Source organism: Empidonax traillii, unplaced genomic scaffold, assembly GCF_003031625.1.
Source record: "Empidonax traillii isolate 1590-97213 ecotype Southwest subspecies unplaced genomic scaffold, ASM303162v1 scaffold148:size1803964, whole genome shotgun sequence".
Lineage (NCBI taxonomy): Eukaryota > Metazoa > Chordata > Aves > Passeriformes > Tyrannidae > Empidonax > Empidonax traillii.
Window position 1 is genome coordinate 1,071,635 of NW_020955341.1, and position 15,792 is coordinate 1,087,426.

The 15,792-nt window shown below is 43.9% G+C and overlaps 2 protein-coding genes across 3 annotated transcripts; one reads left to right on the forward strand and one right to left on the reverse strand.

Moving 5' to 3' along the window:
- The first annotated feature begins 1,087 nt into the window (after nucleotides 1–1,087).
- Nucleotides 1,088–14,283, forward strand: CUNH11orf16 (chromosome unknown C11orf16 homolog). 2 transcript variants are annotated; one of them, XM_027884503.1, is made up of 8 exons: nucleotides 1,088–1,495; nucleotides 2,740–2,944; nucleotides 3,722–3,872; nucleotides 5,030–5,258; nucleotides 6,035–6,700; nucleotides 7,053–7,240; nucleotides 9,003–9,200; nucleotides 13,525–14,283. In XM_027884503.1, the coding sequence occupies exons 2-8, from the start codon at nucleotides 2,778–2,780 to the stop codon at nucleotides 13,642–13,644; spliced, it is 1,719 nt and encodes a 572-aa protein (XP_027740304.1). In that variant the 5' UTR covers nucleotides 1,088–1,495; nucleotides 2,740–2,777; the 3' UTR covers nucleotides 13,645–14,283. The 2 variants fall into 2 exon arrangements, with proteins under 2 accessions (XP_027740304.1, XP_027740305.1); XM_027884504.1 differs by having other exon boundaries at nucleotides 13,498–13,633.
- AKIP1 (A-kinase interacting protein 1) lies at nucleotides 10,239–15,438 on the reverse strand. The gene is made up of 5 exons (XM_027884509.1): nucleotides 15,340–15,438; nucleotides 14,999–15,076; nucleotides 11,854–11,958; nucleotides 11,580–11,630; nucleotides 10,239–10,690 (listed from the first exon to the last, which is right to left on the reverse strand). Exons 1-5 carry the CDS (start codon nucleotides 15,436–15,438, stop codon nucleotides 10,547–10,549), a joined length of 477 nt encoding a protein of 158 aa, XP_027740310.1. The 3' UTR covers nucleotides 10,239–10,546.
- Between the last annotated feature and the right edge of the window lie 354 nt (nucleotides 15,439–15,792).

Genomic DNA, 15,792 nt, shown 5'->3' on the forward strand with positions numbered 1-15,792 from the left:
GATGGGACTGAGATTCTTCTAATTTTTTGTAACGTTACTGGTTTACTCTCACATACACTTCATTAAAAGATTCATGATTGCCAGTGTTTCTCTTAAAAGACCCTTTTAAAGGTTCCAAGGAGTGTTGTTAGTTGCCAGCAGAAAGGATAACTTAGTTTAAGAGGGAGAAATAGAGTAGGGTAGCAGCTCTCTGAAGCAGTTACTGAACACAGGAAGAGCATTAAGTTTTGCATGTGCTGTTTCATTGTTTTCTTATTAATGAATATTTTAATCACATTGAAAACTACTGACTTAGCCTAATTTCAGTTGAAAATTGGATTCTTATTCGGCTGTCACTGCCCTGAAAAATTACTAGAACTGCTCACTCATTACACTATATAAAGAAGGTTGTGAAGGTCTTGGCTGTGGGGAAAAAACAATCCTGCAACAGAAATTTTTCGAGACTTTGACTGATAATGGTTGATGTCTGGGTTGGTCTTCCCCAGCCTCCCAGTCTGTTCCTCTGTGCTGTTGATGGTTTCAGTTAAGTGTCGTAGAATAGATTTGTGTGAAGATGATGAAGAGAGTTTGGCTCACAACTGGTAAAAGTGTTCTTAACATTTGCTCTGTGTAAGGGGATTGTATTATTGATATTGAGCAATTGTGCTGACAGCATGAGAGCATGTAGCGTGTGCAGTGGAATGCACAGAGAATGGTTATAGACTTCTTAAGTGATGTATCCTTGTCTCTAATGGCAGTCATCCCCCCTGGTACATTGTTTGTATAACAGTGAATTAGAAGATGCCTGCAAAAGGCAATTAAGCATTGCAAACACACATCCTCCAAAAAAACCCTACAAACACAAAACCAAGGAAACAAAAAATCAAACCCTGGTTGTTAACTCTGTTTTAAGGAGGAAACGAAGATAAGGGGTCACAACAGAGATTTACAGGTGGATTTCTGCATTATATTCTGTCATGTTTTTGAGGGGCATGTTGTAGGAAAGGGGTAGAATTCATTAATACTTTCCCTTAGTGTGAAAGGAGAAATTTGTAAAGCGATTTGACCTTGGTTTGTCTCAGCTTTAACCTTTCTTTTCATATTTCAAACCAATTTATTTGTCATGCCCTGTGGTGCTGGGCTTTTTTTCCTCCTCAAATCTGAACTGTAGCTTTGATGCTGTTTTTACCCTGCAAGAGCAGGCCTAGAGGACACTGAGCTCTCTTATAATCCCTTCTCTGCCCCTGCAGTCTTTTAGTGCAGTATCTAAATCCACGGGGAGTTGAACAGTGAGTGAATGTGTGGCAGACAAACGGTCCTCTCGGTAGTCCTGTTCCACTGGTTTTTAACTGCCTAAGTCAGGATGTCCAGTCCTGGAAGTAACAACTGTGGCAACCTCCATAGCAACCAGGAAACACTGGCACCAAAAGGCTTCCTGTGCCCAACAGGCAAAAGGGCAGGATTTCTGCACTCGGACTAAATCCAAATCGACCAGATACACTGTTACCAATAGCTGGTAAGTTTGAAATTCTGCTGTGTTAAACTATTTGGAGTTATCCGGAAAGAAAATCTCAGAATATGGGGTTACCTTTATTTTGTACAGAAATAGGGGTCCCTGCCCTCAGCAGTAACAGTGCTGAATGGCTTTAAAATGTGCTTTCACGTAGAAGTGATAGTTGCATTTCTTTGCAAAGTATTACTGATTCTGTCTTGTTTTAGTTTTATAATGGGGGATCTGTATAGTTATGAAACAAGTGGATATATTGTGATGATTTGCTAACTTAAAGATGCATTCTGCAGCAGTTAACCCACTCTTCTTGCTGGGTTTGCTGTGCTATTTTTCTGAACTTATGTTTATCTGGGAGTCTCCACAAAAAAAGACTTCCAGATGATATGTCTTAGATAAGAGACAAAATATCATCTAAACAAGAATGCTTAAACTGCATTTTGTAAAATAAAGCACTCAATTTTTATGTTGTTGGATTTCCATGCAAATTTTACTCTAAGCATGCTAAACGTTTCTAAGCAATGTTAAAAAAACCAAACCAAAACAAAACCACACACACACACAAAAAAACCCAACACAAACAAAAAAACAGAAAAAGGAAAATTAATGGAAGTTTGTCTACTACATCTTCTAAAATTACCAGAGGTAGCATCACATCATTGATCTTACTGTGACAGCCTCTGAATAGTTATCAGTTGTCACATCTGAGCATCTCATTCTTTCTTGTTGCAAGCCATAATCCTACTGTTATAAAACATGACACGACAGCTGAAAGATCAAAATATTTCCTCTTAATACATCACTATAAATAAATAACAGGCAACTGTAATTTAACATCATGTTCAAAAACTGTCACGTTTACTCAGCTTGTCAACTTCAGCTGTAATTTCCATCTCAGCTTGTAAAACAGTGAAGGTTTGGCTGGCAGTGTGTACAAGAAAGCTTCAAAGGAGAGTGTAGGTATAAGAAAAGAGAGCTGGACATTAGAGAGGGAGACAATGTTGGAGGGAGGTGATAGTTATTCTTTTTCTGGAGATTTTCATAGCGTTTGTCATTTCCCTGGGTTGGTTGACTGAAGATCACTGAAGGCAGTGGTATGGGTTCATCAGGCCAAATGCCAGTCTGAATATTCTGAATTCGGTGCTTTTAAATAAAAATAAACAACTAATAAAAATTACTGAGTTCTTGAGGTACACTGGAAAGCATTTTCCTGTGTTAGAAATGCCAGTACTTTGTCTCTTTTCTACCAACAGATCACGACTGAGTCCTGCAGGTATCTGCTTTTGCAAGAATGGCTCATTTGGAAGGGTTCCTGCCTATGGGTCACAGGTATTGCAGTGTGAGGCCAGCTGTGGACAAGTTCTCATGTTCCAGCATTGTACCAAACATTAACCCCACCTGCAGGAGCTCTTTTGTTGTGTATCCTGCCTGGATCACAGAGCCCCTCACCCCCCAGAGGTAAAATCAAGTTCCTTTTAAGTCTGTGTTTTGGTTTTTTCCCCCATGATATCTACTAGGATAAATCAGGCTGGTGTGTCAGATTAATAAACTAGCAGTTTGAACATCATTTGAGCTTTCCCACCCCTGCACTGGCAGTTTTTCAGATGGTCTTAACTAAAGTTATTTGCTACCTTGGAGATTATGAAAAGCAAAGCCTGAGTAAGCCTCCTCTCAAAGAAACTTTCCTATAATATTATTTGGATAAATAAAAGCATCTTGCATTAGCAGCTGTCTTCTGTGAAATGTTTCTAATGCTTTGTGACAGGGGATTATTTTTCCAGTTCTGGACTTGAACCTGTCATCAACCAGCAGCTTGGTTGTTTACTTCTCTGCTTTGCTGTTCCCCGAATGCTTCAGTGTAAACCATCAGCTACAGCATTCTCAAGCACACCTACACTGTGCTCTGTGCTGGAGAGGGGTTGCATTGTCTCACCACATAAACAGCAAAGGGATAGTGCAGGTATTCCTGGCCCAGAATTCCAGCAGACCACTGCCTCACTTCCTGTAAACCTACACCCAAAGAAATCTGGGTAAAAGCAGGCACTGATGTGTTTTTCCCAAGATGAAGGAATTGTCCCTGCACAAGCAAGTGTTCTGTTCCTTCCCACGTTCTTTGGCCTGTGGGAGTGCTACAAAATGAGGCGGAGTGTTCCAGTTCTTGAATCTTAGAAGATTTTTTTTCATGACCTACAGAAGCTGCTTCTCTCACTGCTGACCCATTTTCTTTTCTTTGAGGTGCCAATGGATTAGCCACTGCCTCCATTCCTCCAGCCTGGCTTGGGAGAGACTGGGGAGATCCATGTGCATAGACAGCAACGTGCCTGTGCTGGTGAGAAGGGAACAAGATGGATTTTATTACCGTGGTACAGTAAAAGAGGAGATAGAGGTGAGCAATGGTACAGTAATGTGGGTTTGGGTAATAGGGAGCAGCCCTCACACACCACTTGAGTTCAGTGTAGCAGTTTTGGTTTCAGCTGGTGCATGAATTAGAGAAGAGATCACCAGGACAGCCGGAACTTGTGGTTATATTGATTCATAAAGCTCCCAACATACCTGATTGCAGGCTGTTCCTTACCTCCTGCTGCCTGGCAAGCCATGTGAGCCTCTTGTGCGCAGCACAGCCTGAGGCCCCAGTAAACTAACGATGCTCTGCTCAGCCTCCTTTGCTGAGCCCATCCCTAGCAGTGAGCAGATGTGTTTCAGGAATCCTCATCTTGTGCAGAAAAGAGGTGGCCCCCAGACTCCCAGTTCCCGGTGAAAGCAGTGCTGTTGTGCACCTTGCAAGAGGAGCCCTCTGCCTCTGCTGGTGCTGGGCACTGAGCCAGGCTTAGACAGCCTGAGTGCTGTTGCAAGCAGTGTAGGGGCTGCTGTTGTGTGTACACACATAACCATCAATAGCACAGGAAAAGGGTTAGTGTTTTACATACACACATCCACCTTGAGCCAGCTATGCACCAATGGCTTGGGGTCTTTCCAGAAATGTCAGTGAAAGCTTTAATTCATTAGTTTGTTAGCACTTCAAACTTAACACAAAAAAGAGCCTATTCTTTCTCAAGAACAGGGAAGTGCCTTGCTTCATTGTTGATGGAAAGCCTCTTGAAGGCCTTGGTGTAAAAGAAAATAAAAATTCCCAACAAACCCCCCAAGAAGCAGAGTTAGTGTTGTATGTAATGAGGAAGGACTTAGGCACAACTTAAGAACAGGTCTGAATGGTCTCAGTGTCCCTTGTTACTTGGCATGCGTGGTGTTGTTTGTGAAATCCAGTTCCACTTGTCTACAGCTTTTTCTCTTGGGAAAGAAAATACAGGTCCTAGTAGCAGTGACTGTATACTTATGCTTTGCTCATCCTACTTTCTAGTGAGCCTCTTGAAGATTTTTCTGGCTATCTCAACGCTGGGCTGACACCACACACTATTTAGCTACTGTTTAGGCTGGGTTTGGCCTAGTCTCGTAGGCACAGGATGGCCTCCTGCTGAGGGTTGCATGACCTGGCACATTATAGACTGTTTTCCAGTGGAACTGTTATTTTGTTCTTGGTAACAGAGTGAAAGAGGCATGTTCCTGGTAGAGTTTGCCAAACCACTTGCGTCTCGTGGAAAGCATCCAGTGTGTGTGCAAAAAACAGCAAAGGATGACATTCTGGAGTATGTGAATGGGATGAAGCACTCCTTGCTCCCTGGAGACAAAGTGCTGGCACCCTGGGAGCCAGATATGGCCAGGTATGGCCCAGGAACCGTCCTCACAGGCATTGAGACAAGGGACCCCTTACGAGGTAAGAAAGGTGTTGTCCTCTCCCTTCTCATCTTGCTCTGGAACACGTCTGAGACTGTCAGAGTAAACCCTTGTCATGATAAACTCTTGTCACTGCTACTGCCAGAGGAATAACTGTGCACAGAGTACAATTTTAGTGTTGCTTAAAGCTTACAGGAGCCGATGGGACTTGCTGATGGATATCTGTGTATAACCTCATCGGTCTGACCCTAAGGAAGTTATGACCCATAAAAATGTCATCTGTGTCTGTGGGTGTGGCTGGGACAGGGCTGTGTCTGCCATGTGCAGGACTGTGGCCTTTTCACAAGGGATACAAATGAGGCAACTTTCAGGAAGCATTCATCTGATGCTAAATGCTCATATTTGTAACAAATGGTACATCTGGGGGTGATTTTATCACCCAGACGTAGGAGATTTCAACAGCTCATTCATTTTTCCCACATTTGACAGTCAAGCTCCACTGACTTACCAAAATACTTTTCTCTGAGCATTGCTGCTAACTTTGGCAGTAACAACAAAAATTACTCAGTCAACATTTTCTTGTTCATCTGATGACAAATTGGGAGGAAAGATGCTGCCAGGCTTGTTGTTTTAGTGATGGTGCCCTAGCTGCCCACTCCACCCCCCACAACATTATGGTCAGATGCTATAGAGGGGTGATAGTTGATCCTGCTGCTTGACAGGAGTAGAAAGTAGAGGGCTGCAAAGCCTAATCTGTGTATGTGCACTGCCCAGGCAGGCCAGCTACTTACGGCTGCTTACTTTTTCTCTTAACAGCCTCAGAAGATGAAGAAATTATAGTCCAGTTCTGGAATGATAAGAAAGTGAAACTCCCACGTAATGTGGCTCTGTGGATCCCTCCTGGCCTGTGGGAGAGGACTGTAGAGATGATCCACATGCCCTTCACCAGCAGGGTGAAGCCCAGAGAAAGCCCGGATGCTAACTCTTGTGTTTTTCCCTGCAGTCCTAAACCAGCCCTGATTCCTGTTTGTGCTGGACACAGCCTTGCCAAGCTCTGCTTGCTCTGCTCATCCCACTGGCCACGTTTCCACTGCCACTGTGGTGGTGGTATGTGCTGTTTGTCAGTGTGTGTAAGGTGCACCTGCTGCTGTCACCCCCGTGCTGGTGCCTGGTGGCCTCTTCCATCCAGGTCTCTGGTCTTTCAGAACAAGTCTGAAGAGGCAGAGTCCAGCAGTGAGCCCTCTCCATGCCTTCTGGAACTGGAAGGCAGAAACCAAGAAGCAGCTGCAGCTGTGGCTACATCTTCCTCCTCCTCTGATTCAGGGTGGGACCTGAAGCCATTCCCCACTAGGAGTACTGTGGTGGACAGTGCTGTTAACACAGGCTGTAGCTGTCTTGAAAAGCCCAAGCTAAAGGATTCTGCAAGACCTCAGTGGAAATACTGGAAAAGAAGCCACCACAAGTCACAATCCAGTAATCCAGGTACCTTTTAACACCCCTACAGGGAAGCAGCAGTAAGAGGGAACAAAACCAAATGTGTGCTGGGCAGGGCACTCACTTTGCCTGTAGGTTATTGGTATTAGTACTGTAAATTTGCATGTCAGTCTCTGATAAAATACTTCCCCCTCCCTCTGCTGCCTCATCTGGCATTTAGCACCTCATCTCATGGAAAAATAGCGCAACAATTAATTTCATTAACCTGCATAGCTAGTTCGTGCTGAATAACCTGGAAAAATTCCTTTCAGGCTTAAATTGCATTTTCTCTCTTCTGAAACAAATGATTCTCCATTTCAGTTCTGGTTTTACTCTTACATACAATTTTACTCCTTCCCAGGACTTGGCAGTTGCAGCAGCACATGTACAAAGGGCAAGCTGGAATCCAAAGCCATCTCCACTGGGGACACATCCCGTGTGGCCCCAGCTAATCGGAGTGCAAAGTTTGAAACCATTGAGCTGTCTCCCAGAGGGCAACTCACAGTGAAAGAAATCTTAAGAGACCAAGATTTCAAGCCATCATTGGGGGTAAGGTAATCTCTATTAATAGTATAGTTATGTAAGCATGAGGCTTGTTTGAATGGAAAAGATATTCTTATTAATGGTCTGGGAGCTGGCAAGAAAACTACATGGTTTCTAACTTACCTACTTGCTAAGGCCATCCACCTGTTTTCTGATAGATAGGAAACTTCTTCACTAACAGGAAACAAAAATCCCCAAACCCTAAGGAAGGGTATTTTTACCAATCTATTGGTAAAATAGAACTGATTATGCCAGTAACCGTGTGAGCATTCAGTAATGCTGAGTTCAGTTCAGAAACCTGCCAAATGCTCGTTGACAGCAACTCCGTGAAGTCCTGTGGAAGTAGAGACCTACATTAAGTGGCCTTAGAAATGGACAGATGTGACTGTCAGCAGCAATAAAACACAAGGAAAGACTCAATCTGGAAAGGTGCTGAGCTCTGCCAGCCAAATTTTGGTTGTCACAATCTCTGTCTCTGAAAGATAACAGCGGATTCTTTAGTAAACAGTTTTTGCTGAGTTTCTTCTCTTACTCCCTTGCAAGAAGCAAGCAGTTTAAACAGCAGATCCCTACCCTAAAGGTGGGGCTACAGAGTAAGCAAACTGTGCCACAGCTAGAAACAAGGACAACACCCTGGTTTTTAGGCCTGGTTTCTGTTGGCCATGATGCCCTACTGCTTTAGAAAAACTTGGAAAAAAAATTCAGAACATGAACGCTAAAAAAAGCAAGCACAGAAAAGAGGAAGAAAAAAATCTTAGAGGAAGAAGTGGAAGATGAAAGAGAATGTCAGCACAAGAAGAAAAAGTCTTGCAGGAAGAAGTGGAAGATGAAAGACAATGTCAGCACGAGAGCATCAGGGTTACAATTAATAAATTATATATTAGAAATCAAATATTAGCTCCTCTGTACCTTCATGCTCTTGCTACTGTGAGATGACTGCAAAAATAACTTTGAACATTCTAACCGTGCACATTTAGGAGAAGATGAATCTGTTAATGACATGTCTTACTGAACAGAGAATATACTGAAGTCGTCTTATATTCTCACAATTATATGCATTCATTTTAAGCAGATGCTTACCAACTTATTAACTGTATGGGTCCTACTTTCTATTCTACTTTAGTATTTAAATAGTCATAATTACACAGCCTTTTAATTCATTTACAAGCTAGTGTGGAGCTTCAGGCAGACATGCTGTATGTTAGCAAGCTGTGCACTGAAGTGACATGATTTGCCTTTTGGCAAAACTAATAAGAAACCAGAATTGTTAAATTCTAGCCCCAAACCGGCAGCATGAACCACAGCAGTGGGCACAGTGTGGTAATACAGGGTATAATGACATACTTTTATTCCTGTGAAATAGCCCTTGGTGATTTTGAACCCAGAAGATACATTGCTGCTCTTTGAGATAGCTGAGGCAGTTCTATCATGTGATACAGGCAGCATCAGAAGTGAATTGCAACAAACAAGTTAAGCTAGACTGTAGGCTTCCCAGAGGTGCTCTCTGGGGGGCTGATGTCCTCTCTCTGCAGTCAACAAAAATCCTCCTAAAGTAGCAAAGTTTTTAATCAAAGCCCAACAGCTTCTGAAAATCCTTTGGTCTTCCTGCACAATCCTCTTTTTCAGCAGTAAAGTTTGTACTGGCACAGAAATATACCATCGTTAAAGCTACGTGAGGCAGAGGTACAGCCAGGAAAGCAGCAGTTAACAAAGACACTGATGCTTTTTTTAGCCTAGATTTCCAAGGGATTTGTTTTCTGTCCTCCAGGAAGAAGGTTTTGCAGCATCAGAAAAACGAAGAAACAAAAGAGCATCAGATAATAAATGTAAAGCGACTTGCGTGGGAGATGACAAACTTGATGTTACCGACCATGTCAGAGCTCGCTTGCAACAAAGCAGAGACAAACATGATCAACCAGAATTCAGTACATGTACAACTGATGGAGTTCAGGGGCGGAAATTTCAGGTAAGCTGCTTATGCTCTATCAGTGTTGTACTTATTAAGCAAATCAAGTTCTGATTTAGGTGCTGTCTCAGTAGACTATCTTTATGGATGACTATGTAGTTTTAATACCAAGAAACTCTTATTTCCACCCACATCAAACTTCAGCATCCTCACTCTTTACTCCAAGGTGTGATAATAACTTCCTGACTTTACAATTCTGGAGATGAACTACTATGAGCGCTAAAAGCCTGAACAGATGCACAGCAAGAGTCCAATAAACCTCCAATTTGTCTACAGTTCTCTGTAGTGAGTCAGAGGAATTCAGGAAAGCAATTTCTGTTAGTAGGAAGCCAGAAGGAATGCAGAAACAATACAAGTTGACAGCTGAAAGTATTTTTTTCATGATTACAGCAGAAGACGAAGTAGCCAGAGGGTATAAGACCTGCTACTGTAGAAACAAATAACAAAATGCTTAGAGATCCAGCATTCAAGTCACTGAAGTTTATGTTCTGATGAAAATTACTGACACCTTAATACATCAGCTACAAAAAGATGACAGATCTATATAGGTCACATCACTAATTCTAAACGTGGAATCTGATCCTTTAGGAAAGTAAAGCATCCAGGAAGTTTAGTTAGCAGGAATGCTCATGTTTAAAGCATGTGAACTTGGCCATAAGCTGCAGTTTGCAGGTGCTCAGCAGTACTTTTCCCCTGCAGGAAATAGTATAATTCAGGGTACCCCACCACCCTCAGAAAAGGCAGCTAACTGGAGTTGAGCCTGGTCTGCAAAGAAACAGGACCCTGAACATCAGACACATATTCAAGCACCTTTCTGAGCTGAGGTCCTAGGTAGTGAATTCCTTTTACATTTTATTTCTTTATTAGAACAGTAAAAGTACAGATAAGAGAATGGATTGTGAGCCAGCTGCTCTAAAATCAGTGCCATCCTACAGAAGCTGATGTACATCCATATTCGTACCACATGGATCATGCTTTCTGTGGTCCACAATGCTGAAGGTTCTGTCTGAGGATAATATAAAAGAACCAGTCATCACAAAGGCTTGATTATGTATTTTATTCCACTGATTGTATCTTTAATTGTTTAAAGCAGAAGAATCTGGAATTACAAAGTCACATAATTGGATTTAAGAGGCACACAATGTACAAATATTTATAAAATCAGTGTACAAAGTGGGTTGCATATAATTGCATTAAGTAGAAAACAAATATACAGACCATAAAAATGGAGTCCCAAAGAGGAGGCTGCTGTTAAAGTGCTAAGAAGAAAAGGTTATTTATAGTTCATTACACACGGTAAAAAGAGCCTTGTATTTTATTCCTGTGATGTCAAGAAACAACAAACATCACAGAACAAAAGTTACATCAACACTTTGTCCTGCGTTGACATCTACTACGAGGGTTTGTTGCGCCATGTCATCTGAGATCGCTGTGACAGAGTAGATGCCAGGAGAAACTTCGATGTACAAGTCTTTGGAAGCTTGTCTGGTCTTTAGGAGGAAAAAAAAAAACTTTCTTACTGGTTAGTCATCCTAGATTTTCCACAAAAATAAAAATTTTAAATTTGGTTAAAAAAATTACATTTCAGCTGCTATATAAATGTACTAAGATTTTTCAAAATCAGCATGGACAAAACTGTGAAGTGTTCCTGTCAGTACAAAAATTAACAAGTGCCATACTTGAAGCATTTAATGTAATGTTTTGATCTGTGGAAGTAATCACTGTGCCATAATCTATGTCTCACAAAACTGAAAGTTACCAACCTAGACAGTTTTGAACATAAACCTGGAAAACAGTCCATATGACAAGTGTGCTCCCACTAATTTGTACTGTGGGACAAATTTTGTGTTTCTTGTCTGTTGTGGCTTAGCAGTTCCTGAAATTGATTTGGTGAGGTGTTAGGCTCTTAAAAATAAAACCAGATTTCTTCTGCTTGAGAAATAGGAGTTTTCAGAGAGCCTGTGTGAGGGCCAAGAGTAAGTGGCTAAGGAACTGCTGTGTGCCTTGCTGCACACTTTTCCTCAAGGAACACAAGTGAGGTGAGACTGGAGAAGTGCTGCCTTACTGCTGCTGATGTAATTCACAAAAGTCTAGAGCTTTATCACTGTTTCATGTTCTGTACCAATCTAACTGGTACAGACTCTTCACTGGTTATGTGCCAGAATGCCACAATCTGGCTTCTAATTCACTGTGCAACTCTCTGTGTGCCCATTTTACTGCCTATATGTACATAAGGATTGGGAACGCACTACTTGTTAATCTTCTGCGTCGTCAAAGTCTCCACATCGGTCACAGTTTTTAACCAGCTTGATGCAAACTGATGATAAAGAAGTGCTATCAAATACCTCTATTTAAAAACAAAGTATTCTATAAACTTACACGTTGCTGGCAAGTTTGAGCTCGACTGGGTGCTCTGGAAGCTTCAGTCCTCTGGAAGAAAAAGATACTGTTTTCTAATGATACAACACCTTCAGCCCAAGTGAGGTGATGTGTTACGTGCAGGAAATTTTCCCCTCCATGAAAGGGCTGATATGACACTGGTTGGTGACACCAGAAGTTACTCTGTCTCCCCCTCCATCCCCCCAACAGAAGGCTATTATCCCATTGCAAAGGAAGGAATAACCTTAAATCAAAACTGAAAGTACCTACTTACCTCTTCTTCCACATCTCTTTCCTCTGCTTGCCTGCCATGGTATTTGCAGATGTGTTTAATTTCATGCTCTTTGCACCTCGGGGCTCCCACGAAGCTATAGTACTTCTGGACAAGAACAGAAACACAGGGTATTATATGGGGAGGCATCAAAGGCCATACTCACAGCTACTGCAGATTTACAGTTGGAAGTGGAACTGCACAGCGACTGACTTCCTGTATTAATTGGCTGGTTTGTTCTCTTGTGAGGATGAGAACAATGCCTGGATGTCCACAGGACACCTGCCTTATGGTACAAGACTGTCAGCCCTGATTTTAGAAGACTGTCTCCTGACACAATACGTAGGGAGGGACTCTAGCACCTCAGAACTGAACTCATGAAAATGTCAGAAGGAATGCTCTGGAAATACCTTCCTGATCAGGCTCTTCAAGAAAAGCTCTGGTGGAGGAAGGCACAGTTTATGGGTCCTTAATAGGACATATATGCAAGCTTGGTGCTTTGCAACCTAGCCAGTGAAGATTGGTTCTGCAGGGCACATGCAGGAGCAGCACTCTAAAAGCAGAACATGTCAATACTGAAAACTGAGTCAGTAAAGAACTTAAAGTGTCTTCAAGGCTGGTACCAGTAGCACAGCAGTTTTGAGATCTGTATTTAAGTTCACAGCAGCCCTCTTCTGGTTCAGCTGCAAAGGTACTGGAACCTTCCCCACTGCAAATTAAATATTAGAGTACAGCTCTGCTGCCATCTGTTGTCACCAAAGAACTCCTCCCAGGGTTAACTTTTTGATCACAGGGACCAAAAAGTTCCAAAATATCCATTTTATTTCACTTATGTTTTCCTTGACCTTCCCTGTCAGGACTAAACATAACAAAAATAAGGCCAGTTGTAATTCTTATTTCCAGATCTATTGCTGTGCTTTATTCCTCGAGCTTATGCACAAATCAACAGATCTGGTTGTTTGTACTGTGCTTTCTGTAGAGCTATGTCCCAAAATGCATCAAATGCTCTAGCGTATTGCACAATGCTTTGCAACACATCTCTGTGTCACAGGAGGTGAGCTGGATTCTTTTACATGATGGCACAGAGCAAAGAAATCAAACTTCTGGTGAGTAATGAGTGGGTAAACTTTGGTCCCTGAACAACTCGTCTTAAATTCCAGTTTTAATTGTTTGCATTTAAGTGCCCAAATGGTTATGTTCAGCTGGGGATTTTTATTTGTGCTTTCTAAACTTTATCCATGAACTTACGGGTCTGACAATTCCCCCCTTTTATGACTCTTCTTCTCTACAGAAATAACTGAAGCAGTACTGTCTTGGCTGATGCATAAGTGTGGAAAGCATTCACTGCTTTTCCAACTCTGTTGCTGTTAACAGGCCATAAAGATAGACCCATAGAATAATATAGATTGGAAAACACCCTTAAGATCATACAGTCCAACCATAAACTTAGCACTACCAAGTCCATTGCTGAGGATGAATCTCTATACACTTGTATTTTCGTTTCATCTTGCGTAAAACTCTATTCTGCCCGAGTTGTTTTCAGGATTAACTGGTTATGTGTGTGTAGTGCTTTCAAATGATAGAGGAGTTGGTTAAGATCTAATCATTTGGTGTGATGAACTACTGTTTTCTCTAATGTAATTGCAGACTTAGCCTGTGTTGTTGACTCTGCAGACAGCGAGCTCCCTGCTGCGTTATACCAGCTCCCGAGGGGCACAGCCGTGTGAACTGTGCTGGAGTTCACAGAGACTTCAGTGCAGCAGTTGGGCTGCAGGGCTTTGTTCACAAGGATGAGCTGGCAGAGGTTGGCTTCTGGTCCATCCACTCCATAGAGCAATGACACCTGGCAGCCAAAGCCAGCGTGAAAGCGGTGGAGCTATGCATCTGTAAGCCATACTCCTCCATTTCTACTCGTCACAAAGATATGGTGCTGCTCAGAACTGAGCCCAGATCCTCATCCAGTGGCAACATCCCAGATCGAGTTTGACCCGGTTTCATCTGGGAATGGAGTTAGTTTTCTTCCTAGTAGCTGGTACAGTGCTGTATTTTGGATTTAGTACAAGTATAATGTTGATAACTGATGTTTTGGTTGTCAAATGGTGCTTACCCTAAGTCAAGGACTTTTCAGTGTCTCATGCTCTGCCAGCAGGGAGGTGCACAAAAAGATGGGAGGGAGCATAGCCAGGACAGCTGACCCAAACTTGCCAAAAGGATATTCCATGCCATGGAATGTCATGCTCAGTATAAACTGGGAGAGTTGGCTGGGGGAGCTGACAGCTGTTAGGGGACTGGCTGGGCATTGGTGGTGAGAAACTGTATTGTGTATCCCATGTTCTTCTTGGGTTTTGTCTCTTTTTCATTACAATTATTATTGTTATTATAATTACTATTATTATATTTTACTTTGTTTCAATTATTAAACTGTTCTTCTCTCAACCCACGAGTTTTATTTTCTCCTGATTCTCCTCCCATCCCACCAGGGTAGGGGGGCAGGGAAGGGAATGAGCTGTTTGGTACTTAGTTGCTGACTGGGGTTAAATCACAATACCGGGGAGGTTAACTCTAAATTCAGAGCAAAATCATGACACAAAACAATCCCTTTGCTCTCGAGATTCAAACTCCCCTTTACTTCCACCACCCGGAACACACTGTCAGCCAGCATGAGTGGTTCACGTTGGCCTGATGGAAACAAAGTTACTATGTCACAAAGCCACTCCACATCAGAGATACTTTGGAGCACTGAAAACACTCCATACATTGTGACACAAAAACCTGCGCAGGGGCTGACACAATGTAATTCGTGATGTCACCTGACATTTCTGCCTCTCGCACTGTAATGCCTTTCCATCAAGAAATGGAGAAACCCTCAGCTAAAATCTGTACCGGGCTACTGGTGCTGTCTGTGGAAAATGGTGACAGTGGCGTGTTTATCAGCTCAGGTGTGATAACACCGGTGAAACCTGCCGTGTACCACATCATGGTGAATGCCGCAAATGTCTTCATCTAGGCCGGCATCAGAGGCTCACTGGCCGAACTCTTTCCATGCAATGAGCAAAACTGAGGTCTAATTTTTTTTTCAGAAAAAGTGGTGCCTGCCGGGCGCATCATGAACATTCCCCTTCGCACGGGTCCGGGGGCGAAACCTCACCTCGCATTCCCTCGAGACTTTACCCATCAGCTTCACGATCGAATCGAAGGCTGCACTGAGGCGCTCGGATTCTTCCTCCTGCAATTAAAGACATTCTCTGTAACCCAGCGCGGTGCTCGTTGCTTAGAGGCACAGAGGGATCAAACAGCAAACACTCCGTGCTGTCCCTGGGGTGGCACGGCCCCGGGGGCCCAGCGCTGTCCCGCCGGCTCCAAAAGAAGATTAAACGCGGGGAGGGGAGGGGTTAGGAAGTGACCAAGGGTATTTAGGAGGCTCGTTAGGGCTCGCAGGTATGCAGCCCCACAGCCGTGTGTGCGGAGAGGGTCGCGGGTGTCACTGACCGGTCCCGGTCCCGGTCCCGGTGTCCCCGCGCGCCGCCGCGCGCGCTCCAGCACATCGCGCGCCAGCCCGGCCGTGCGCCCCGCGCGCGCCACCTCCATCGCGCCGCCGCGCGCGCCGCCACCGCCTCCTGCGCACGCGCACACTCGCTCCGCCCTGCGGGACACCCCACCCCGCCGCCGATAGGGGGCGCTGCAGCCCCGCCCCGCCCCGCCCCGCCCCGCCCCGCCCCGCCCCGGCCGCGAGCGCCGGGAAAGATCCAAGATCCTGCGGGACGCGGTGCCGGGCAGCCTCGGTGTGGGGAGCCCCGCCTCGGCATCCACCCCGCGGTCCCTGCGGTGCAGTGCGGGGCTGCCCGCCTGTCTGGGTTTTTTGTTTTAGACCTGCGAGGTACAGGATGGCGATGGCGGAGACGGCGATGGCCGGCTGGGCGAGGGGGGTGCGGGTGAGAGGGC